Source organism: Melospiza melodia, chromosome 2 (assembly GCF_035770615.1).
Source record: "Melospiza melodia melodia isolate bMelMel2 chromosome 2, bMelMel2.pri, whole genome shotgun sequence".
Lineage (NCBI taxonomy): Eukaryota > Metazoa > Chordata > Aves > Passeriformes > Passerellidae > Melospiza > Melospiza melodia.
In genome coordinates, this window is record NC_086195.1 from 71734659 (window position 1) to 71760656 (window position 25998).

The 25998-nt window shown below is 37.7% G+C and overlaps 1 protein-coding gene across 2 annotated transcripts in view; it reads left to right on the top strand.

The window, feature by feature from the left end:
* The first annotated feature begins 445 nt into the window (after window positions 1-445).
* Window positions 446-25998, top strand: part of LOC134414354 (N-acetylated-alpha-linked acidic dipeptidase 2-like) — a 31436-nt gene continuing 5883 nt past the window's right edge. Inside the window, exons 1-16 of one of the 2 annotated variants that reach the window (XM_063148835.1) lie at window positions 446-473; window positions 2799-2910; window positions 5828-6014; window positions 7591-7692; window positions 8494-8619; window positions 9289-9475; window positions 10525-10618; window positions 10948-11046; window positions 12720-12805; window positions 13446-13565; window positions 13970-14052; window positions 16898-16961; window positions 18890-18957; window positions 21936-22027; window positions 23448-23538; window positions 24194-24458. In XM_063148835.1, the coding sequence (XP_063004905.1) occupies window positions 461-473; window positions 2799-2910; window positions 5828-6014; window positions 7591-7692; window positions 8494-8619; window positions 9289-9475; window positions 10525-10618; window positions 10948-11046; window positions 12720-12805; window positions 13446-13565; window positions 13970-14052; window positions 16898-16961; window positions 18890-18957; window positions 21936-22027; window positions 23448-23538; window positions 24194-24458 (1789 nt within the window). In that variant the 5' untranslated portion in view covers window positions 446-460. Of the gene's footprint in view, window positions 474-1202; window positions 1321-2798; window positions 2911-5827; window positions 6015-7590; window positions 7693-8493; window positions 8620-9288; window positions 9476-10524; window positions 10619-10947; window positions 11047-12719; window positions 12806-13445; window positions 13566-13969; window positions 14053-16897; window positions 16962-18889; window positions 18958-21935; window positions 22028-23447; window positions 23539-24193; window positions 24459-25998 lie in introns of those variants that run through there. The other variant, XM_063148834.1, reaches the window with a different exon arrangement.

Genomic DNA, 25998 nt, shown 5'->3' on the forward strand with positions numbered 1-25998 from the left:
TGTCATTGCTGTTCAGAATTTGTGATGGTTTATGAGCAGTTGGGAAATGACAGGAAAAAAATCACAGGACTGGACCTGCTTATGATTTGAAGACATCCAGCCCTGTGCTTAAGACAGTGGCTGTGACTGGTGTGGAATACCCAAGTGGAGTAATTTTCCTCTGAAAAGCCCTAGTTTAAGTAATTGACACATTAACCGGTCTTTCCTGCTTTTTCTGAATATTTTCAGCTCATCATAATGTATTTAGGAAAGTTTTGGTACTCAGAGTACGGACATTTCCTTCACAAACAGTACTTTGGGCTTTGGGAGTGTGTGGTAGGAATTTGGAGCATGCCCAGGCTCCCAAAAAAGCTTTCCTGCCTTCAGCCATACAACTGGTCTCAAATGGGCAGGTCCTCAGCTCCTGAAAGATCAGTCTTAGCTTCCACGTAGCCATGAAGGAACTCGGCAGCAGGGAGTGATGCAAGGCCAGAGTAAGTTTATGCAAAATGTGATGATTCTGTGAACATATCTTTTGACTATTCCCTGGGCTGCAGTTGTTTCCTTCCCCATGAGATACGGATGGATTTGACTAAATTAGATGAGGAAAACTTGATTTTAGGAACCTTGTAATCTTAAGTGCAAGTAGCTAAAGAATATAGGAAATAAATTTGCAACTTTTCCTAGTTGCAAATTGAATTATGTCTGGCCAATCTAAATTATATCCTCAGCTGCTCTAAGTATACACTCCTTGCGAAGGATTAATGTTACCATGGATTAAAAAGGGAAGCAACTCAGCGTTTTGTTGGTAAAGAGGAAATAAATTTTCCCTTAATTTCATCTCTTGGCCACTTCCACTGGAACAGGTTATGAACAAGCCTAAATCAGGAACTTTCAAAACCAGAAAGTCCTGATAAATAGTAGAAATTAAGATCTTAAATACGACATTGCTCGGCGCACAGCCGGGATACATATTTGTTACAGAGATACACACCCAGCTGCACAGGGGCTGTCTGGTGGGGTGAGACTAAGAAATGGAAGAGTTTAATTGCATTTGGAAAACCATTTCATCGCCATCACCCAGGGATTAAGGCTCCTTAGGCAGCACGAGAACAGAGAAGCAAAGAAGGCAGGGACAGCCCTGGGGCTGCGGCTGGGGGGGAGGAGGAAGAGGAGGAGGAGGAGGAAGAGGAGGAGGAAGGCAGCTGCTTGCCAGCCCCCAGAGCCTGCCAAGTGCCGGGCAGTGTGTCGGCATGGCCGGGAGCCGGAGCAAGGCCTCCCTCCGTGCGTGGCTGCTGTGCCCTGCGCTGCTCGGCTGTTTGCTGCTGGGCTTTCTTACAGGTGAGTGCAGAGAGCCAGGGCTGAGCCCCAGCTCCCCTCCCCTGCACGCACTTGTGTGTGCAACCCCTGGTGTGATTAACGCACCGGCAGGGAGCTTATGCTGCTCTTCAGAGGCGTGATAAAGTATTTGTCCCACTGCTTTTCTAAGCTTTTCTGTCCAGCAGTTTCAGTTTTCAGGGAGTGAGGAACAGAACAACTCTGTGCTTCAGCTCAGGACAAGCACTGGGGAGCTGACAGCTTCCCAAAAGAGGCAGCCAGGCATTCAAAGAGAAAAAATTAGTACAAGAGTTTGAGACTTCAGCGATTGCAAAATCTCCCAGATTTATTTTGTTTTAGTTTCCTGTTTTTTACTGAAGATATTTTAAATGCTCCTATTCTGTTGCTATTTTAGAAATTAAGGGTAGAATGTAGAGGAGGAGTTTGACTGACAGCCAAGTTACTGAAGTTTTCATTATGCGCAATGAACTTTACTAGAGATTATTCTCTGAAGTCACTTGCAGCATTTGATTTCAAATTAAAATTGAATGTCCTTTTTAAATTTGTGTTGTAACACAAACCTAACTCTAAAGCATGAAAGAAAAATCCATGAGGGCTATTAAATATATAAAATATTATTTTAATTTTGGAGATCCCTGAGCTGCTAATTTCTGCCACTTCGGCAATGTTTATACATTTCCCTGAACATCATCTTTTGGCCCAGCTCCAAAACAGGATACTGGGAAACATGGACTGTTAGTCTGATCAAGCATCCCTGTTCAGCTCAGAGCGTTACTACAATTGTATTTAAGTGTAACAGTTCACATATACTGTGCATGTGACAGCACATGTATTTATCTTCCTTATGAAAATGTTTCCACTTTGGGGTTGTCTAGCTACAATAATAAAACGATTTTTTTGTTGTTGTTTTTTTTTTCTTAAGAAAAACTCATACATTTATATACCTCTCCTACTACTGTTTATGGCTACTGAATAAACATTTTAAAACTGGCTTGGGTGACAGTTAACTTTATTCTTTCAATTATTAAATAGAATAACCCAAGTCTGTAACTATTACAATGCTGGCAGGGTGGCTGTTGTGTCCTAGACCTTCACTTTAAATGTACTTACACATCTATTTCAATATACATGCATAAACTAAATAAAGTAATTTCATCATGAGTATCGGGAGTTCGAACCTCACACTACAAACAGTTAATTGAGAATTTCAACTATATTTTAAAATTAATGAGAGATGAGTCTACCTTGAAAAGGGGATTTACCAGGGATTTAGGGTTTGCTCTTTTCATTATGTCACTTATAGGCATTTCAGTCAATGAAATATATTTTACTTTTCTGCTTAAGCCCTCAGACACTGGCAGAGGGTGCTCTAAGCCCTGTTCGTCCTTGTTGTTTTAACTGATTAATACCACAGGTTGCACCTGTGCTCAAACACGTGAGGAAATTCTTGCTATGTGGGAAACTTTTCAAATGTGTTTCAGGATGGTTTACAAAACTGACGGAAAAAAACCCCAACTCCTCAGATGTGCATCAAAACGTGAGACAGAAACTTGTGGCTGAAATGAAAGCAGAGAACATCAAGAAATTTCTTCGGTAAGCCTTGTGCATTGTTTTTTGAACAATTTTATCAGTCAAAACCACCAAAAAAGTGATAACATCAGCTCCGAGGAAGGGCCTCTGAAAGCAGAGCTTTTAAGATGCTTTAGAATTGTTTAGTTTATACAAAATGTCTTACAACTCTCCTGTTTCCCCCCTCCCCATTTTTGAAGTTCTGTTTTTGAAGTGGTTGTGCAGTCAAGTGTGCTTCCCTCAGCTGCATTACTGCCAGTGCTTGCCAGTCTTCATGATTTCCCTTCATCATGATTTAATGAATGAATTTTTTTTTCTTCACAAATATCTCAGATATCTCAGATAACTGCTTTCTTTCAGACTGAGATGATTTTACTCTGTTTGGGATACAATGACTGACATGAATTTCATCTGACTGATCATCTGCTCAGTGTCTCTTTAAACTTTCAGTTTGAGTAGCTAGTCTAAGTAGAAAATTAATCTATTAAAAACCAATGCTACAAATTTGCATGGCACTGAGTTGCATGTGTACTTACAATTTATAATTTCTTTAGTGTGGCCATACTGGATAATGTGCTGTTGATTGGGAGCTCTGACATCCCATTATACCATGTCTTCTCTTTCTCAGATAAAGTGCTGTGTCCGTGGTCAGTTGCATGTATGGTTGGTTAAAGCTTGCATGACGTTAGTAAATATAATTTTTTGCATCGTAGTGCATCCATGCAGTTCTTTAAAAACATCTAAAGTACTGGGGATATAAAAATACCCTTTTTTTTTTCTTCATTCCACGAAAATTTAAAAAACCCACATTATTTGATATATTTATATTTTCTATAGAGGAACTAATATATTCACATGAAAAAATAAATAAATACTCTGGCTAGTAAAATGTTTGTGTTCAGCATGTAAGTTCAGCAGCTGCATCAAGAACATCAGAGGATTACTGACAAATTTGATTTCTATACATTTATTCTAAACCGAAAAGGTTTCTTACCTAACATCAATAATTTTTTTAAGTCTACAGGCTTAATCTTATTTTGTATTCATTACTTTCTGTAGATTGGAGTGTTCCTGAAAATTATGTTTGAGTAAGAATCTAGGCAACATAGCATGGCATAGCTCTGTAATTAGGCCAATGTCTCTTGGATATTAATGGTTTCTCATTTGTCTGCTTGCTTTGGTGATGGGCCAAATGCTTCATGCTGGTTGGGGTTTTTTTTTTTGCTTGAATTCAAATAAAAATCAGGAAATGCAGAGAAATTGTATTAATATACTATCCAAAAAGTTTGTCAAAGACATAAGAAAATGTGAACTTGAGAATTTTGATCTATATTCTTCATTTTTCAGACTACTACATCTGCTTTTATCACCTGGGGAAAAAAAACTATGAGACTCAGAAAATGCAGATGTTTTGGTCTTAGTATTTTATCAGAGCTCTGGAAAGGATTAAACTGTTTAGAAGGGAAAATTTGGAAAAAAATCACACGTGTTTTTCCTGATGGCATATATTTAGTATATTTAAAGAATTAAAAGTACTTAGAATACTAGTGGGAATTAAAGTGCAAGAGGCAAACAAGCAACGGGTTTGGCAAAGGTTGCTGCCAGACTTTGGTGCATACCTTCACAGTTTAAAGAGAGGGACTGACAACAGCAGAGAGCAAAAGGTTGTTGTCTACTTAGAGAATCTGGATGCATTCCAATCCTGGGGCCAGGGGGGACTCATGTGAAAGACCTTTATGTTATGATTGCAATGTTGCTGTAGATGAGAAATTCTGATGATTGCAAGAGGCCCCAGGTGGCTGAAAAAGGCTGGTGTTGTGCCCCTCTTTTAATAAGGACAACCTGGAGGACTCTGAGCTGGTCAGATTCAGGTCTGGAGGGGTGACAAAACATCCTTCTGGAATCTGTTTTCAAACACACGAAGGACAGAAATATAGTTTGGAGGAGTCAGCAATAATTTACTATTTGTTTGTATGGTCAGCATATTGCCTCCTGTAAGGAAATGACAGGCTACGTGCATGAGGGGAGACATTATAGTGGCTGTAACAATCTTGACTTTAACAAGGCTTTGGACATTATTCTTTTGAAGCTGAGGGAGTGCACACTGCAGAACAAGGGTTGAAAACAGTCTGAAGTGACAGGCTGAAGTGATATTAATCATGGTATTTGCTACCACTAATTAATGGTAATTGCTGGTATCTGCCATCTGTGGGGCAGCCATTGATAAGTAGCCTGTTGGGAATTGGAAGCTGATGCAGAGTACCTGGCTGACTGATGAGCTTTCACCATTCCTTACTTGTTCACTGGGCCAAACAAATTGTACACAGATTGCTGTAGGACAGCCCAGAGGGATGGATTCTGTTTGTTTGTAACTGTTTATCAACCTTGTGTGTTGTATCTGATATGGAAGTAAATATTGTTAAGAAGGTTTTGTTATTCAGGCTTTTGATTAAGAAAAAATATCAAATCTGTGCAGATAATTTAATGTAATGATTTTCAGGTTAAACTTCTTAGGGCATTAGGACACACTGTGACAATGGTACAAATCCAGGATCAGATACCAGAATTATCTGGAAGGCTTCTTTCTGAATACATAGCTTTCCTATATTTATTCCTGCTTTTTGCATACTGCTAATATTCTTTTGCTGAATCTTTGGCATTGATTTTCATTGCTTGTGTATAGATGTGGCTATTCCTGTTATGCAAAGAAGAAATTCAGTTGACTTATCTTAAGCCCTCAGGAAAGATCCTCTGCTCTGAGTATATTTTTTACATGTTCTGATGCAGATTCTGATAAGCAGTCATGTTTTACTGCTCACACTCTAAGACCTTACTGTCCATGCAATGTGTCTCAAAGATTAGCTTTATAAACACTGATCCTATTTCACTTTTGTGTATCTCTGCCTTTGCTGCTTACCAGTGGTTTTCTGTTTTGTTCTAGTTCATTTACCAAGTTGCCTCACCTCGCAGGAACTGAAGAGAATCTTCTTCTTGCCAAAAAAATTCAAGGCCAGTGGAAGGAATTTGGATTGGATTCAGCAGAACTTGTTAATTATGATGTGCTTCTTTCATACCCAAATGAAGAGCAGCCAAACTACATTTCACTAATTGATGAGCAAGGGAATGAGGTGATCTTTTCAATGACAAAACTTTGTTAATGTAAAACCTAAAAATCCTCCAGTGATTTCGTGTTAAAAAAGTGTCATCCTCTTCATTCTCACATACTCAGCTCAGCATGTGCTTTATATTATTAAAAAATAGTCCAGTGCAAAGGGAGTTCATATTTAGAAATGGTTTTCCAGGCTATGCAGAAAACACAGCAAAGGGCCTGAGATCTCAGTGCCTCCTATGGAAGAGTGAGGATGTGTGGAGAAGCTGCAGCTAACACCTGTAGACCATAAGGTGTTAGAAGGGTCTAGCTCGAGGATACATCTAGGCTAATATCCTGTTTCCATAAACAGCTTTAAGTGGATGCACAGGGATGTTTAAGAACAAAGAAATGTATTTCAGACATGCAGTTCTTCCAGTGTCTAGCTGTTTTCAGCTCAGGGCTTCTCTGAATGTGCTGAAATTAGTCTCTTGAAAAATCCTCATTAGACCTTTTCCAAGTATTTATCCAGTCAGTGACCCTCATTACATCTCTGTTCCAAGTACCTATCCAAACCCTGCTTGAACATCTGTACAATATTTGCTCCCACTACATGCTGAGGTAAGGAATTGTGGAGATACTATCAATTTTATGCAGTATTGCCTTGTTTCCCTTGCTCTGAACCTGATCTCACTGGCTTCCTATGGTGTCTCCTAAGTTAGTGTTAGAAGTACTAATGAACTAGTCAGCCTAGAGACATCTTCTCTCTTTTGAAAACCTGGGGAAATGAAGAAGTAGGTGTAAATTCTGACAAGGATCCTGAGCAAGGAGAGGAGGTGGGACTGCTAGAGAAGCATCATAGCACATAAATAAGGATGAAGAGCCAGGGGAGAAAGTAAGGAATGCGTGCTCAGGGACGACGCAAGCTTAGAGGTGAAAGAATGAAGAAGTTCTTCCAGAAACCCTGTGACAGTGTCTCAGCTGTAGTCTCACAAGGTGACAGAAGGTGGATGTGCACCTTAAAGCAACATGAGTGTTACAATGCATAGTGATGAAAGGCAGCACTGGAGTTTAACTGGAGCATCACTAGATAAGAGATAAAGATAACAATAATGCAGGTAGGAGAAACCACAAAAAGACACCTGGGATGGCATGGATGAACCAGATGTCTTTTTTGGTCACCACCGCTTGGCAATTTTAAGCTACTTCTTTCCTTAAGTTCAGGGAGTGACAGATGAGCATCTTCTGGCACGTGATCTGTCTCTTTGTATTCATATCTGCATTCTGTTACAAAGTTTCACCTCTGGATCCCTACCTGTGTCTTTGTTTGAACTTATGTGTACTAGTTAGAACTGTATTTTTTGCTATCAATTCATGGAAACTATAATTTAAACTGATGACAAAGCTAACTAACTTGGCAAAAGCCAAGGCTTTTGATACTTTTCATCCGTAGGACTGCAATATTTTGAAATAGTAATTATTTGACAAGGAGCCTGATGCACAGAAACTGAATAACTGTCTTCTGACTTTAGTTTAAACTATAATTAATGTTTTTTTAATGTGTGAATTTGTGCCTAGAATGTTTGACCAAAAACTACTGTTATTTTATTTTATAGGTTTTCAATACATCATTGTTTGAACCACCTCCACAGGGGTATGAGAACGTTACTGATATACTACCACCATATAATGCATTTTCAGCACAGGGAGTGCCAGAGGTAAGGAAAGAAATTATGTAATGGTACTATTACCTATTTTTTGAAACACTTTCTGGGACAGATTGCTCCAACTTCTCAATAATTTGTTGCAGTAGTTTTAATTACCATTTGTCTTAATTAAAGAACACTTAGGCACAGATAGACATCATATTATACAAAGGTTGAGCTTTCTCAAATCGTTCAAACTCTGAATCACATAATAAGTGAAAAATTTTTATCTTGATGGAAAATTTTGGATACATCTCAGATTGTTCCATATTATTCAGTCATATGTAGAGGACTTGCTTAAGGCACAGGTAGAAGTAGCCTTTAGTAGAATAACACTAGAATATTTATATCAAGTTGAAAGACATTTTAGATTAAATTAATGCCTTCAAAGGCCACAAAAGGTCCTCACTTAATCTGCTAATTCATTATGGAACAGGTCAGGGACAACATTGCATTGCATGAATGAATGAAATTTTATAATAGTGAGTGTTTGTGTGTGTAAGTCATATCACTGCTTTGTCACAGTCAGAGAAGTTTGTCAGTTTACCAAAGTACTCTGGTTTATTTTCCAGCCTGTTTTTAGGCCTGTTAAGTGCAGGATAATAGCCAATCAGAATTTTGAGCCAAAGCTTCCTATCGAATATTGTGGATCTTTTGCTGTTGTTTTTATGGGCACTGGGTCTCAGTTTTAGAAATGAAAAAATAGTTAAAAATTCTCTGTCATAGATAGTGACTGAAACTTTATTTCTGATAATGAGTATTTTGTTTGTTGACTGACCAGTGGCCACGACACTGCTTTTCTTTTCTGCCCAGGCAGATCTGGTGTATGTGAATTATGGCCGTACAGAAGATTTTTTTAAGCTGGAACGTGAAATGGGAATTAACTGTACAGGAAAGATTGTCATTGCCAGATATGGGAAGATCTTCAGAGGAAACAAAGTAAGGGTTGAGTTTTAATTTTTTTTCTGTGGGTCAGACACGGTTGATGGTAGAGCTTGAGGGAATTAATAAGGGCTGCTCATTGGAACGTACAAGCAGAAGGAAGCCTGCAGTGTATCCATTGTGACTGCAGTCTACGAAAAACTTCCAAAACAATAAAAACAGATGAATGTATTAAAGTCTTGAGACAGAGATGACTGCAAACTCCCCAGGCAGTTCTTGCAAGAGAATCATTCAGGGAACTGAGTAGTTTGTAGAGCCAAGTCTGTTGATACATGCCATCCATAGAACTGCAGTACTTTGAAATAATAGCAATTTGACAAGGAGTCTGATGCACAGAAACTGAGTAACTATCTCTCCTGATTTTAGACAAGAAATCTGGCAAAACTGGTGATAGTGGGGCAGTGGGGATGGTAGTCAGGTTTTGTGCCTCATTTTTATGTTCTGTTCTTCATTTCATAGCCTTGAGCAATGAAAAAAGGTTTGACATAAATAATGAACATACTGTGTTCCACTATGCTTGATTCTTCTGCTAAATCTGGGGTAATTTTCAACTCTTTCACGTATTTGTCTTCTAAAAACATGCCTGCATGGAAGCAAATCTCAATGTTCATACTTACCACTGCATTAAAAAAAAAAGCTGCATCTTAAAGCCAAATAATTTCACAGGTTAAAAATGCCATATTAGCAGGAGCCCAAGGGATCATACTTTACTCTGACCCTGCTGACTACTGTGCACCTGGAGTAGATCCTTATCCAAATGGATGGAACCTGCCAGGTGGAGGAGTCCAGCGTGGGAATGTATTAAACCTGAATGGAGCAGGGGATCCTCTGACTCCAGGTTATCCTGCAAAAGGTGAGTGCAGGTTCTGTAGCCTGGACCATCAAGTACTTCATAAACTGCTGCTGAAAGTGTGGCACTATAAGTTAATTAATTTTCAGTACAGATGCACAGAAGAGAGCTGCTTGAAATTCTTATTGACAATAGTTAATTTTCTATTGCACACTAAGTTCTGTCTCTGTCATTCTGACTGCTTTCAGTTAGGCAGCGGAATAAAGTTTCTAGGAAACTCTTTATATGGTCCCACCCTTGTGACACTTAGAAAAGCAGGATGTGTAAGTTTACAGACTCTGAAGCAGCAGAAAATGACTGAGAATTTATAGCCATTTTAAAATATTTGTGTTTCTCAAGAGGACCACTTTAGGTTATACTTTGCCATCAAAGAGGACTAATAGCTTTACTTGGAGGTGTGTTTCCTTGCTAATGATAAGTTCCAGGAAAAAACAGTTTAAAATCCTTTTTAAGGGGAATAAAATTTCCTGTAGCAAAAATAAGAGCAGTCTGGAGTCTTTCAAAAGTTGGCACCATGTACTTCTCTTGTCCTTCTTGGCATCCTAAACTTGATCTGGACTAAGATGCCTGCCAGTGCTGGGTGCTGGTGGGATGGCTGTACAGGGATGCTTCTGGAAAGCTCATGGGCTTGTGTGGCCCCTGCTGGGGACGTAGGACAGTCTAAACCAGGAGAGGTTGTGTATGCCAGGCCCAGCAGACTAAGAGAGACACTGGCGGTCTTCGACCCAGGTAAATGCATCTGTGCGTGTCCTCTGCAGCTTGTCAAGCAGCTGCACAGGTGCCATTTTCACCTCACATGCCAGCTTGGAGGAAGTGTTATGACATGGTTGGACAGCAAATCTAGCCTTGCATCAAGCATGGGGACATCTTTTGCATGGCTGTGCAGATGGTTCTCTCATTACAGTTTGGTTTTCTAGAAGCAGTATGTGAGAAATGATGTAAGAATTAAAAGGAATCATGCACGCTGGTGGCTGCTCTGCTCAAAAGTGTTTCCAGTTTGGTTAAAGTTGCTAAGAATGCCATAAACTTTACATTTTGTTCTGTTTTCTCAGAGTACACTTTCAGGTACAAGGTTAATGAAGGTGTAGGGATTCCCAAAATCCCAGTTCATCCTATTGGATATCATGATGCAGAAGTGTTACTGCGGTGAGTATACATCAGCCCTCCTCTCCAGAAGTCAGGGTTGACAAATGTGCAGACAAATTTTTCTTATTAAGATGGCAAAGTCTATGTTGTTACTTGCATTTGCTACTCTTTTGTAGTAATTGAAGTAATTCAGAAGTAATAATGTAGTAATTAATGTAGTAGTAATGTAGTTATTCCAGAAAATGTGGAAAATTCGAAGCATTCTGTTTTTGCAATAATGCTTTTAAGAATTTTGTAAAACCACCTAGGTTTTGCTGCAATAATTATTAAGAGAATTTAGGGTTTCATCCAAACGGTCAACTGCATTTGTCTTGGTTTTCGCTTCACAGTGCAATGGGAGGACCTGCAGCTCCAGACAGCAGCTGGAAGGGAAGTCTCAATGTGCCTTATAATATAGGGCCAGGATTCGCAGGCAACTCTTCTGCAAGGTCTGTTTTAATACTTTCCTGTTCATACAATTTTGCAAAAAAAAAAAATCTTTCTGAGGAAAAGTCTCTGAATCAACACATCTAGGGATACTCAGGAGATACTTACTTCCTTCTGCTAGGGAATATTTGGAGATAATTATTAGAATTTGAAAATAAATTCCATTACAAAAAGATAATAAATTAGCAGATCAAGCCACATGACAATGACATTTGTCAATAAATTGCAATAAAGCTAAAGCTCACTTTTCTCTGACTTTTCCACATACATATAGTTTCAGTTTACAGAAGGTATTATTCAGTAGGACTGTTATAGGACCCCAATGAACAGTGTGTAAAAATGGTATATCATTATCACTACTCTGTCTCCTGGATAACAAGAGTATGTCTGAATATATATATATAATTTTATAAAGACTTCATTTATCATTATTCTTTTCTGTTCTGCTTTAACACTAGCTAGCTGAAAATAAATAAAGTAGGAATAACTACATAAGAAAGCATAGTTGACATAATTACAGTGCTGTTTGGAGTATCTAGAAGAGCAACAGTGAGAAAACAGTATGATTCATCCACAAAACTTGTATTTTTGAGTAGAATTTTTAATATCTTCCTACTTGATAGAGTAACATTTTTGTTGTAAATATGAATTAATTCTACACATCTTTCTCGGAGCAGTTCCATATCAAAATGAACCTTTTGATTCTAGGTAGAAAGTCACTTGCACACGGGAAGTGTGCACATACATGCACGTTCAAGGCCCTGGTGTCTGTTACTTTCTGGGCAAAGATCCAGTGGCTGTCCTGAAGTGGGTTTTGATTTTGACAGCTATGCAGATTTGCTGCTGAAAAGATAACTTCAAATGTGGATCTCCTGAGGTTTTTGCCAGGCACACAACCCCCCATTGTTTGGTGCTTTGTTTCTCCCACAGCTTAAGCGGGCCGAACACGTGTTAGTTTTATCTCTCTGAATACCTGGATTCCCTTGGTTGTTATAACATTTCATAAGTGGATTTTACTGGTGAGGGACAGGGAAGAAAAATCTGTGCTTCTAGCAGAAGGTTTTCTGCCTCTAATGGAGGATTCCCTGCCCATGACAGGGAGGTCGGAACTAGATGACCTTTAAGGTCCCTGCCAACCCAAACCATTCTGTGATTCTGTGACTGACAAATCTTAATCGCTTAGATCCACTGTCCTAAACACAGATTTCAGTTTATTCCTGGATGAATATTCCTAATCTTTTTGTCTTCCAAGTTCTGTATTATTGTAAGGCCTAAGCTAGGAAACCAAGGTTTATTCTCTATAAACATCTGCACATCCACAATTATAATTTTGGTAATAATTTTTTATGACTGTGCATGTTTTTCAGTTTATTCGTTTAGCACACAATTATCTGATTGGTTGCCATTAAAAAAAGTTCTATAAATTCTATAAATCTTTGCAAATGTATAGACTAGCCCAGCACATAGGCTTTTTTCTAAGGCATCAGCAGCAGGCTTAACTGAAATAAAAAATGGGTCTCTGAGACAGCATGACAGTGCTGAACACACATTGGATCAGTGCTGAAAACTCAAAGCAGGACAGAAGCACAAACTCTCTGGTTTATGTGTTATTGGCATTGGCTTTTTATTGTCTTATTAATCAGAAATGGTTACTACACACTCCCTTTCATTTCAGAAAAGTCAGAATGCATGTTCATACAAGCAACAAAATCACACGAATTTACAATGTCATTGGCATCCTCAGAGGAGCTCTGGAACCAGGTGAGCATCAGTTGCTTGATGATTTTTTTCCTTCTTTCTTTTGTATTTGTGTTGTACTTGTTTTGTATTTCTATTGTACTTGTGTTGTAGGAAAATTAGTGTTTTAGATAACCGTACAATACAGAGTCTTGAGAAATTCTTAGTAGTTTTTCTGTCTTTCCCATCATACTGTATGTCATTGGCATTCCCAAGAATAGCATTCCCTATAAAATACAGTGATAGACATCAGAGAATGTTTTTTTATAATGCCTGTCACTTTACAGTAGGCTTCACCTTACATCAGTCATACATTTTGCCTTTGCAAAAATTAACATAATTCAAATTACAGAAACCTAGTGATGATTTGGAACATTAACATTATACTATTGATATAATATATATTGATACATTATACTATTGTAGCAGGTCATACAGAACAAAGACTTTTAGATGGAAAAATATTTATTAAATATTTATTGTCTTTAGTTGCAGACCTTAGTAGAATAAGTGAATGATTGCAGATTCCCTTAAGAAATAAACTTGTAGCACTGGTATTGAACTTCATATTTGATTTCATACAAGTAAAGATGCAATCAAAGGAAATCACAGGTAATCCTAGTGCATTTTTAATTATTAATTGATATTGTGTGTTTGTTTCCAGACAGATATATTATTTTAGGTGGTCATAGAGACTCTTGGGTGTTTGGTGGTATTGATCCAACCACTGGTGCTGCAGTTCTGCAAGAAATTGTACGGAGTTTTGGTAAAATGAAGATGGAAGGTAACTTACTGCAGATGTAAAATGATGGATATGGAAAACAGCAGCTTTGAGGATCAGTGCTTCCCTAAGCTGTTGTATTGATTTAACTTTTCACCTCTACAGAAAGTTTTATCTCTCATTATGAAAGTTGTAGATTCATTGAGGAGATACATATGTGGCATTGCGTGGTAGTTGGCTGAATTTATCCCCTTGTGATTGTAATAGTACCCTCTTAGCTGTGCAGATTGAAAATATTGCATTAAGAAGAAATGCCTCTGCAGTAATATGTTCCTCTAAGGATTTTAGAGAGGATTTTTTTACTGTTACATCAGTTAAGTGCTGTTTTTAAAGCAATTGCAATTAACTGTGGTCAGTAGACTTTTAAAGTATAAGTTGAACTTTCAAATTTAATAATGTAATTACAGGTTGGAGACCTAGGCGAACTGTTCTTTTTGCTAGCTGGGATGCAGAAGAATTTGGATTATTGGGTTCCACAGAGTGGGCTGAGGTAAATAAAAAAACCTGTGTAAAGTAAAGCAGAACTTGAAAGTGTGTTGCAGGTGACTGCAGTGCCCAGGATCTATTCCTAAACTGCAATCAAAACTCTGTGCTAAAATTGGAGTACAACAGGCTCCTTCAGGTGTTGTGAGGCACTCATGTATTTATATAAATTACCTACCTACCTAGCTTCTTACAACATTAGTGCACTAACTCTTCTAAGATTCAAAAATCTACTTTGATTCAAAGATAATATCCCACAGTGGTCTCTAAGTGGATATCTGTCTCATAATTTAACAGAATTATAGCATTTTATTTAATCCAGATTGGTCTAACTTTCTATTTGAGAAATTCCTTAGTTTCTATAAATTCAAGTCCAGATCCTGAACTTCTGATGTGTAAGCATGCCAAGCCTTTGGTACAAAAATCAGTCCTACTGTGCAAATGAAAGAATAGATAATTTATGAGTGAATAGAGTCAAAATTCATGTGAATTCCAGCATTGTAGATTCTCAGGGGCAGGACAGCCAATTAGTTCTGCAGGAGGATCCCTGACTATATACCTGCCTGAAACAAGAATGTTGGCAAATTCAGAAATGAGGTTATGGGTATTTCTATCTTCCTTTTCCTATTGGACATGCTATTTTTATCTTCCTTTTCCTGCCTGAGGGAGGAATGTTGGGAAATTCAGAAGTGAGGTTCTGAATACTTATATATTCCTTTTCCTATTGGGCATATTCAGTTCTTATTAGATTTGTTCAACTCCAATAAGAAATATAGGTCTTACAAGAGTTTTCATTGCTTTGTCTGTAAAATCCAAATTAGAAATGGAGCAGGAAGAAAACTGCCTAATAAAACACATTTCTGCTGAACTATGTCAATTTATTAGTACTGAATAGCTTAACAGAAATGTGTTGTCTTATTCTTCTATTAGAATTTTATTTACAAGTTAATATTTAGCTGTGTGGATAGAGCTTTCAGAATCTATAAAATAAAAAATCTTTTAGTTTAGATTATTGGCATGTATTTCAGCAAATCACAAAATTACATAGCAAAACGGCACATGTCAGAGGAGATAACAAACCCAGAAATATGCTTCCAAACACCAAGGGGATTCCATCACTCTTCTGTTAACAAAGCTGAGATTTCTGTTCCTTCAGATTTGCACTATTTTTTTCACTCAAAAACTGTTTGGCTTCCAGCTTTAACAATGTCTTCATCTTACTGCTGATTTATGAAACATGAGGAAAAAGTAATTTAAATTATTTTAAATAATTTACTGAGATATTTTAAATAGTTGGCATTAAATTTTCATCTCACCTGAACTCCTGAACTCCACTGGTGGCAAAAATATCTGTATGTAAAACTTTATTTGTGATTTCTTTGTCTGTGTACCTTTGCATACATATAGGTGCTGTCAAGAAAAAAAGCCACACAATTATTTTCATTATGAGGAATATGAAACAATGATGTTTAAGAAACCAATTTCTCTTGAACAAGTCATTAATAAATTAGGGAGTTTTCCTATGTTCTATTTGTTAAATATTGCTACTCCTGTTCTGTAATGGGTTTTGTGTAATAATTTGGCATCTAGTAGTCTATCATTAATTATTTCATGAAATGGCAGCTGTAAAAGGTTAGAAAACTGTAGGCACAGTTTGTATTTGAACGTGTCTTTTATTTTTCCTTACTTCATCTTGGTGGTGTGCATTACTACTTTTTTAGACCTAAATTAGATTCAGTTTCTCTAGAGACATTCCTCACAGCTTACATTCCTCTTCTCTGCAGCTGCCAGATCTGTCACGTATTAAATCTCGAGGAAAATTAACCCATGATGTTCACCATCTTCTGTGTAACAGAAAGAATTCAGCTGTGGCAACACTCTTTTCATACACAGATGATCTCCATAGCTCATAAACAAAGATATTTATTTATACTGCAAATATGATTTTGAGTATATGCAAGGCCCCATATAGGCAAGCACAATCTTGCTCCCTCCCATCACATTCTTTTCATGATCTCCTCTCCTTGTTTTTTTTTTTTGGTTTTTTTTTTTTTTTACATTATGTATTTATTAATTACCAATTAAATTTTTAGTTCATGTGACTTACGAATTATTAGTTGGGTTATAAATTGAATTACTCAAGTAACAATTGCTAACCTAATTAAAATATCTGTCACAAAGCCAAAATCTCATGAAATACCACTTGCTAATTAGAATATCAATTTCAAATATAATTACCAGTTTGAAAAAAAATAAACAAGATGTCAGCATATATTTAGCATGAAAGCAATGCTTAGTGAACTCAAAATAGTCAGTCAACTGCATTTAAGAAGAAAATTTCAGTGCTTTGACTTTCCCTTTTGAAAAGGAAGATTATAGATGTGTCAGGAGTGCTTGGTTTATCAGTGTTAAAATTGAGTTCAGTGCTGGGAGCACATATGGAAAATGATGGGATGAAAAGCATGGAGGAATTCTGGCTGAGCTCACAGTCACATGTTGCATGTTCAGAAAGTCCAGAAGTGCAGAGCTGAAATGCATGTAATAACCTAATTTTACTGTGCTACAATTCTCTCCAGTAATTTTTTTCTGCTCCATTTTGCTCTTGTGTGATGCAGCAGGCAGCACCTACACTTTATGGATGTTTTCCACAGCAAATTAAGTCCCAGAAAGGAGTAATGAATTTCATATGCCCAGAACCTTTACCCATCCTCAAACAATATAATTAGTAAGGTACACAGTAGTAATTATCCTGACTGAGATCTTAATGGTAATGCTCTAAAAAACAATGCATTGACCTGCTCTTGACTAAATGCCACTAATTGGAAGTAAGAATTGTACATTTACAACCCTAGGAAAATGCCAAAGTCCTTCAGGAACGGGCAGTTGCTTACATCAACGCAGATTCTTCTATAGAAGGTGGGTCTTTTCTTTTAAACTTTACCTGCCTTTACAGCTGTAATTTTTATTAGTTCTCTGTCAATTATTTACTGCATGAGATAACTATTGTGGTATACAGAGTAAGTGTAGCAAATATGGAGTTAAGAGGAGAGAGAGGACAATTTAAGTTTTCACATTGCTTTCTTTTGCAAGTAGTGCCATCCATGAGCTGCAGTCCACGTGTCTGAGTCCAGAATATCTCCTCTGGAGGAGTTTATTATTCTGTGCTAAGGAACTGAGCATTCTGTATGGTAAACTGTCTCTTAGCTGCATTAACTTTAATTTACAATTGCAGTTTTAATATATGACAGTCTGCTCCTTGTTCTGGTCACAGCTCCAGCTCCTTTCCCTCTGGAATTATAATGTTTTGAGACAATAAATTATCATGATGGTAAGACCTCAGGCTTACACTTTGTCGGGGTGGGAGATGCTTTGGTGCTTTGAGCTAGTGCACTCACCTTTGTTGATTGCCAGGAGCAGGGAGTATGTATTTATTACAGCAGGACTTTTTTAAAATATAGACCCTGAAAAGTGTTTCACAAAAAAACCTTATCCACCATTATCCAATTTACTGTGTCCTTCAGATTATGAGAAGAATATGCCATTTAGGAATGCTCTTAGAAACTGGCCTTTGTTTTTTTGAGAGGGTCCAACACTATGATCTATGTTATGAAGTCTTTCTGAAATTGTGCTGTACTTTATTACAGAAAGACCTTTTTTACTGTTTTCTGTGCTGAAATAATAGTCAGAAGGGTCCTGTGAAGCTGCTCTGAATCATAACCTCTGTTACTTAGGGCATTACTCTTCCCATGTCAAATCCAACTTATTTGGGCTTCCTGTGTGTGAATAAAATTGATATCTACAGGCATATTTGGGAACTCTTTTTATTCCTGAAAGCTAAAAATTTTGTCTATCACAAGATGATTGGAAAGAAAGAAAAGCCAAACCCAGTTTCTAAATGCTCAGTTGGAGTTGGGAAATAAGGAGGGTTAGAGCTGTTCCTTCATTTATGCTGCCTAGATGCTGTGTTAAAAGTAGAGCAGAATTTCACACCTAGGAAATCTCACAAATGAAATAATAGTTTACAACTTCTTCATATTCTCACCATGGATTGTAACGCATATTTTTTAGTTGGTTTGCAGCCAACATGCTGCTGCCTTAACAATTTTCTTCTGAATCTTGATTATTCAAACATGTCTCTTGCTTTACGCATTAAAGGAAATGCGAAAGCAAAACAACTGGAAAAGAAGTGTGTAATAAGGAAAAGAACACCATGTTCAGTGCACTGGCTTAAATACCTTGGACATCTCTCACCTGAGCAGTGAAATCCCCTGGGGACTCATAGCATTCATCTGCTCTGAAAATTATTTTGTTTATCATCATGTATTCTCCTCAACACTTCTTATACCATTTTTTGGACAGTGAATTATTTCTATTTATTGTCCTGTAGCAATGAAAAGAAGCAAAGCAAGTCATTGCTTTAAGCAGTTTTGTGGCTTGAATTTCCAGTTTTCACATACAGACTCTCCTTAGAAACATCATTAACATTATCTGGTATTTTTTCCATCATCTCACTGTCTGCCTTCTGTTCAACAAAAGCTTTGGGAAGTGTATGAGTGACAAGGGATTGTAGCTAATGAGGGATAATTAGGCCTACTTCAGAGCTGTGGGAAGGTTTAATTACATTACTGTGGATGTACTATAACCAATACTTTATTGCCTTGTAGTGGCAGTAGCTTACAAAGTGAGACCATTAAGTTTATTGCTGTATATATCTGAGGCAAGATCGAAATTTTTGCCTTAGTCAAAAAGTTTTTCTAAGAAAGGACTGCAGGGTTTAATCCATTAAGAAGATAAAGCCACTAGTACATGAAGGGAAAAATTCCATGTTTTTGTTTTATTTTCAGGTAACTACACATTAAGAGTTGACTGTACCCCTCTTCTCTACAAACTGGTGTATAATTTGACAAAAGAGGTATAGAATCAATCTACTTTTCTGCCTTTTTAACAATAAGTAAGACTCTAAGTTTATTTGATAAAATTGGGCTATCGAATAATACCAGACTCTTTTTATTGCTGTGCTAGAATATTCCACCAAAATCAATAGCAAAATATCCCATCAGCAGTACACACAGTTCCTCAGTATTCTTAGAAGGATGGAAATGTGTCACTGACGTAAGTGGAATCTTATTTGCAATATACAGTAAAAAAAAATAATAAAAGCAAAATGCTTGAGCAAGATCAATTCTCTAAATTTATAAACATTGAAGGGAAATATTTTTGACATTGACTGGTGACCATTTTCTCTCTGTCTGTTCCCCTGAATCTCCTCCATATCTCACTCAGCCTCTGAAATATGTGATAAATATTGAAGGATTAAGAAGGTGTTTTAGCAGGTCTGATGTGTGGATTTGCTTTGTTTCAAGTGGTCTAACCATGACTCCTTTACTTTCACCTCCGGGATATGTTATCATAATGCTGAAAGATTGTGATTCATTAAAGCATGGAACTTTATTTTCCATATGAGTTAACCAGATTAGACTTCTGAGCTATTGCCACGACCCTACCTCAGATGTGGATTCATCTCAGCTAACAAAAGACAGAACAACAGCAACACAGGCTCCCTGTAAAGGCATTGGGTAGAAATTGGTGCCTTTAGGATGAGATTTGTTTGACCAAATGTGGTTGCCTACCTTTGTATGTACTGAACTCAAACTATTCCCCCCCTAATCTTAAGGGACCTCAGGTCACTTGGTCCAGTGTTAAAATCTGCCCTGCAATGGCACTTAGCAGGGGGACTCCAGCTACCAATCTCCCATTGTGCTAGATGCATTCATCCCAAGTTATTTTCAAACACAGCACACTTCTACCACCTGAAATGCCATGGTTTAGATCTGGGAAAGTTTATCTGTGCTATTCCCATGATTTTCTTTTCTTTTCTATGTTTTATTTTCCTGTCAATTCTGTCTTAATCTTTCATCCTTGCAGAGGGAAGAAGCTGTGCTGTTCAAATATTAGCTCTGACACTTGGCACACTGAAGAGCATTCTCTTTTGTCTAAAAAAATTGTCGTGTCCTTAGTGCTGCAGGGCCCTTGATAAAATAATTTACTTTCTGTCTGCACTAAGCCACTAACTCAGGAAGACATTTCACTGTAAAAGATAAACAAAGTTACAAAAAAGTGCTCAATGCTAAAATTAGCACCTAGATCTGATCTTAAGTCAACTATTCAGCTATTGCCGGTTTGAGTAGAATACTTCCATTAAAGTACCGTGCAAAGTACTTCAGACTGACTTGTAAAAATAAATGTCACATTCACTGTTATTTTAGCTTTTAACAGTAGAAGTATGATGTTAACAATAGAAAACCTTTAAGCCTGATTGTGCCTGTCCAAAGAAAAGTTATTTCTGTTCATGTTAAGGTGTCCAACATCCAGTTATCCAACATCCAAAGATCTCTTTGCTCTTCTTGTTTTTTAGTGGGCCAGTCCTCACCAGAAATAAGTCTAGTGTACACATGAAGTGTTTTCTTTCAGGGAGTTCTGCATTTAATTGTGGTCCAGCTACAGTTGGGACATTGAGCTGTTGACTGTCTTCTGGGCCCTGCTTTACTGCCAGGGTTTAGACATTTGGTCACCACCAAATAGTGTCTGCAATAGTTCAACTCCAATCCTCCTGTGATTATCGCTGCTTCTTTTGCATTTACACTTAGAGAACTCTTCATCTTCTCTTGAGTTAGCAGGAAGCTTATGCTGATCCTAGATTGGGATCTAAGTCAGGGCAAATATGTTTTACTGTGCTCTCAGTGTTTTATGAAAAAGCTGACTGATGTTTTTACATGACCAAAGCTGTTAGAATAACATCTTTGCCAGAGCATAGAGTGCTTTTCCTCCCACATGTCAGAGTTCAGCTTGCTCTTATTAATGTGCAGTTTTCACTTTAGCCCTAGGACTTGACCAGAGTACCCAGAAAATGACAGCAGCCAAGCAGTTATTTCACAAAGTTGTTATTTTCCTGCTAGCTGCTGACAGAATCTCAGCGGTCAGAACTCTATGCAATTTCAGTTTGGAGTCTGAATGTTTTTCAAGGTCGAATTTAAGTCTCAACAACATGGTGGGACCATGTAAGTGTCCATGAACATTTATGCTTTGTATTTTGGAAAAAAAAATTCCAATCCTCTGCCCATAATAGCCAATCTTACACTTAAAGAACCATGTCTATTAAAGGTTGTTTAAGTGTAGGTGGAGACCAGGGTTGGAGTCTTGACTTATTTCTACTCTGCCACAGATTTTCTAAGAGCTTTCGTCAACTTATTTTATACCCTTTCATAGTTCTGCTGGCAGCATGATGACAACACTAATACTTACCTTTTACATCCTGGTTACAGAGTTTTTGGGGGTTTTTTTGAGGTGCAGGTGTGAGACCTACATTTGTACATACAGTGTCTTGCACAGTGATTCTCCAGGCTTGGTTGAGTTCCCTTGGAACTGCTATAATTATTTTGTACCTTTCCTGCAGAACAAGCAGTCGAATTTTAGGTTTAGCCTTGTTGAGAGAATATTGCTGCTGTGCAGGGGAAACCTCAGCACAAACAGGTTGTGATTTTCATCTCCCCATGCCTGCTGAAAGGAAAACAGGTTCCAGTATACTGAGGAGTCCCACAGGATTACATTTGCTGTTGTGTGTGTCCATGCACATTTCCCCTGTAGTAGATGAGCTCCAGGTCACATCCTTTTACCCTGTTCTTTCCTACTGTCTGTGGTTGGTTCCAAGTGCCTGTGAGATGCTTTCCTTGTTTGGGAATGCATAAATGTGAGTAACAAATGTCAATATTCACTTCCCTGCAAGCAGCAGCACTGCTGGTTAAGAATAAAGTTGGGAGCTGCAAAGATCTCCTTTGATAATGAATCGAGTTAGAGGTATTTCCAATGAGATTATCATATTTCCCTCTCCAGATTTTAAGCCCTGATGAGGGTTATGAAAATAAATCTCTTTATGAGAGCTGGCTGGAGAAAGATCCCTCATCTGAAAATAATAACTTTCCCAGGTAAGTTAATATGTTTCGGGGTTTAATACCCCAATATTTTAATCATATCATGGCATGGCTACTCACTAGAATTTTTTGAGATGTGCTATTTATGGCAGCAATAAAAAACCTTTTAGTGCAAGGTGACCCTCTAGCAATAATATTTTTAATAGTAAAATAAAATAGTATTATTTTTATTTAATGATGGTGACATTATTCCTGTGATGAAATGAAGCCTCACACTTTCTAAAGTCCTTTATATTAGTAGAAAAGCAATTTGAAAAGCATTCAAAAAAAAGCAGGGTGGGGAAAGGGTTCAAAACATAGTTTAGTCACCTACTAGATAAGATAAAATCAAAATTGTTAGGATAAGCTAACAGTTGAAAGAAGCTGACTAGAGCAGTAGTTAAAAAGCAGTAATTAAAAATCTTGAAATAATTATTTCTTGTTTATTCAATGAATGTAAATGTATTACATTACAAATCTATATATGAGTGTGGTAGCATTTCATATTTCAAGGTGTTGCAACTCCAGAACACTCTTTCCACCTGTGACTGAGAAAGGCTCAATCTTATTCCCAGTGTGGCGTTACTGACGTAAGGCAGACAGATCTGCCCCCTTTTGTGATGTGACAAAATCTGCGTGTTTCTGGCTCTGCTAAGATGAGTTTCTGGGTTCATTAGACCCACTGAGATTTCTTCCTTTTGAAAAAGCAGCCACATTTGATCTTTCTTAGTTGATGCACATCATTCCTTATGTACACTAACTTCAGCTGGAAACAGAGGAAACTTTTTTTTTCTTTTTTTGGCTGATAAACACTAATTATTCATCCGGCCAGACACATAGACCTGAAAGTTAACTTCAGATGTAAATATTTGCAAATGCTTGTGGTGCTGTGTCTGCCTTGTGCCGCCTGCTCGCCCCTGCCACGCCGCAGCTCCCCATCAGATGGCAGCGGCGGCCCGCGGGTGCCGAGTGCGGGAATGCCGAAATTCCAGCGGGAATTATTTATCGGCCTCGGGTTCTGCTGCGGAATGTGCCAAGCACACAAACACATCTGTCTTTACACATACTGCTGCCCGATTCGTATTAGTTTGGAAATAGATGATTGATGTTTTAAGACGGCAGGGACGTGGCTGATACAGTTTTATGGCTCCTGTGCATAAATTGTTTGTATTTTTAATGTCAGCGCTGCCATAATTAGGATTGCTGCAATTAAAAGATCTTCCTAGCAATATTGGATACTGAATCAGAGTGCTGGACTAAAATCAGTTAAGTGATTAAGCTTGCCATTCATCTGGCCTTTGATTTTGCTAGTGTCCCTGATGTGCCCTTCAGAAGAACTGACCTCAATTTCTCTGAAAAATCTGCATTTTGCATAAATTACTACCACACTGTTCAGCAAGTGCCCTTACTAAGATGTTGTCTTTTCTGCTTGCAGAATAAATAAACTGGGGTCAGGCAGTGATTTTGAAGCTTACTTCCAGCGACTGGGAATTGCATCAGGCAGAGCTCGTTACACCAAGAACAGGGTGAGTCCGACAGACTGTGTGAACAAGTTTGATAGTGCTGAGCAGTCATCCTGTTAAAAGCATTTATTCATAATTAATAAAAAAGCTTCAAAGCATCTTTGACTGGTTTGTATACAGTGATGTTTCTTAATTTAGCAAGAAACCTAAATGTTTGGAGAATAAAACATGTTACAGCGGTGTGTATATTCTATGGGATGTCAAGTTCACAGAGAGGTATTTATAGAGTCTGATTGAAGGTGGACAGTTTGTTCCACCATGCTATTAATAGTCCCCTTAATATACAAATCTGCCATAGCTGTGTTCAGAAACAGCTACAGAAGGTAAAAAGGGGCTGTGATTGAAGACTTTTGCTATCCAAACTCCAAACTGTTTTCACTCTTGGAGAAGGCATCCTCCATGCAGTGGAACTGAAGGCAGGTCTGTGTGGGTAGAGAGAAGGAAGCCTGCTCACTTAATCCTGTGCAACAATCCATGAAATCAGATTGGTTTAATTTTTTAATACAAACACAAATGAAGGATATTAAATTCTGTTTTGTAACAAATAGCTTTTTTTATTTGGAAACCAAACAAAGCATCAGAGTCATAAAGGGATCAATATATCTTTTAACTCCAGTCAGAATGCAGGGCATTGACAAATTTGCTTGCTCTTTTCCAGAAAGCAGACAAATTCAGCAATTATCCTGTTTATCACACTGTGTATGAGACATTTGAGCTAGTGGAAAAATTTTATGACCCCACCTTCAAGAAACAGCTAACAATTGCCCAGTTACGAGGAAAACTGGTTTATGACCTGGCAGATTCCCAGGTCATTCCATTTGACTCTAGAGACTATGGAGAAGCCTTAAAAGGATACAGCAACAGAATTTATAAATTAGCCAAGAAGCATGAGGAACAGCTGAAACTTTACAAAGTATCATTTGGTGAGTAACAGCCACAAGTCTGGGCATTAATTAGAATCGTGCAGGGACATGTTACATCTGTCACAGCTCTGCAAATTAATTCCTTTCTTTCCTGTTTGAAATTTGTCCTCATGGTAAAGAGCCTCAATTTTTTTTTTTTTTTTTTCCCTAAACACAACACAGGTTTAGCTCATTATTGTCTTGATAAGAGGGTGTGGTGGGTTCACTGCTGGTTAATTACTAAGGGTTATAAGAATTTTCATGCATATTATTAATTACAGGCCTTATTACAGAGCTGACAGGCAGTCAAGGACCTCAAATGTAGGACAAAGAGGTATCTCAGCCTGGTCCTCACTTCCTTGCTTAAAAAAGAAGTCAGGTGTTTATGGCAACTGCTTGAAATTGAGGGACATAGGTGTCCATTCCTCTTCATCCAAAACTTCATCTGACCCCAGGGAGCTCCACCATCTCCCTCAGTGCCTGGCTGCCATTTTTAAGCCACAGGAGCACCTTTCCAGCTCTCCTGCATGAATACATCTGTTTGCTGAGCACATTGTTCTGGAGCCCATAAAACAGGTCTAAAGCAGCACACTGCTCAGGATCCCAGGCTGGGATAGCTTCCACAGTCATTTTCAGTCTCCTCTTTTTTTCTTCTTTTTTCCTTCTTGCCTTGATCTCTCCTTGTGGTTCTGCACCAAGGAGATATTTCAGTCAGTCCGAATTCACTTGCTATCTGATGAACCCATGATTTAGAGACACAAATCACCTTTTGAAGATGCAGTCCTCATTTGAGGCATGTGAAACATTGTAAGAAACTCAAATTGAACCCCCATTTGGGGGAAATTAAAAATTATGCTTGAAATGTCATTAATGGTTTAGGTGAAAAATTGTTGACTGTTTTGAGAAGACACCCTTTTTTGTAAAAAGGCCTCTTGAGACAGAGGAAGCATCTTGTTCGATGGATCATCTGGTCTGAGATTCTGTAAAACACCAAGAGTTACTTCAATATATTCTAATGTTCACTGCAGCATGTCTTGTAAGATCAAATATTTTCCTTTTTTTTTGTAGTAGTAGTACATCTATCAAAATATCTGCAAAATAATTTATTTTCATTGTTTTTTATCTATTTTCAGATTAAAAGTTACACAGAGTACCTCCTGACCAATACATCTATTCTCGTTCCCAGAATTTAGAAGCAATCTTCTACTTTTAGCTTTTTTTTTCACCCAAATAACACTGAGACCTCTCCATAACAACTTTATAAATCTGTTATTTTGACTGTTTTTACAAGGCATGTTTTTCAGTCTCATCATTATTTTCATGGTTCTTCTCTGATGCCTGATGAATTTTAAATTATTTCTTGAATGAAGCTAAATTTTCTAATTTTCTATTTATTGTATTGCACCAGAGTACATTAAATAACATAGGTAGGTTTTACAATACTGTGAAAATTAAAGTTTGTTTCACTCAGCATTTTCATAGAATTGCTTATTGTCAGCACTGAATGTCAGAAAATTGTTGATTATGCCTAACTAAATCATATAATTGTCCTTTAAAATAA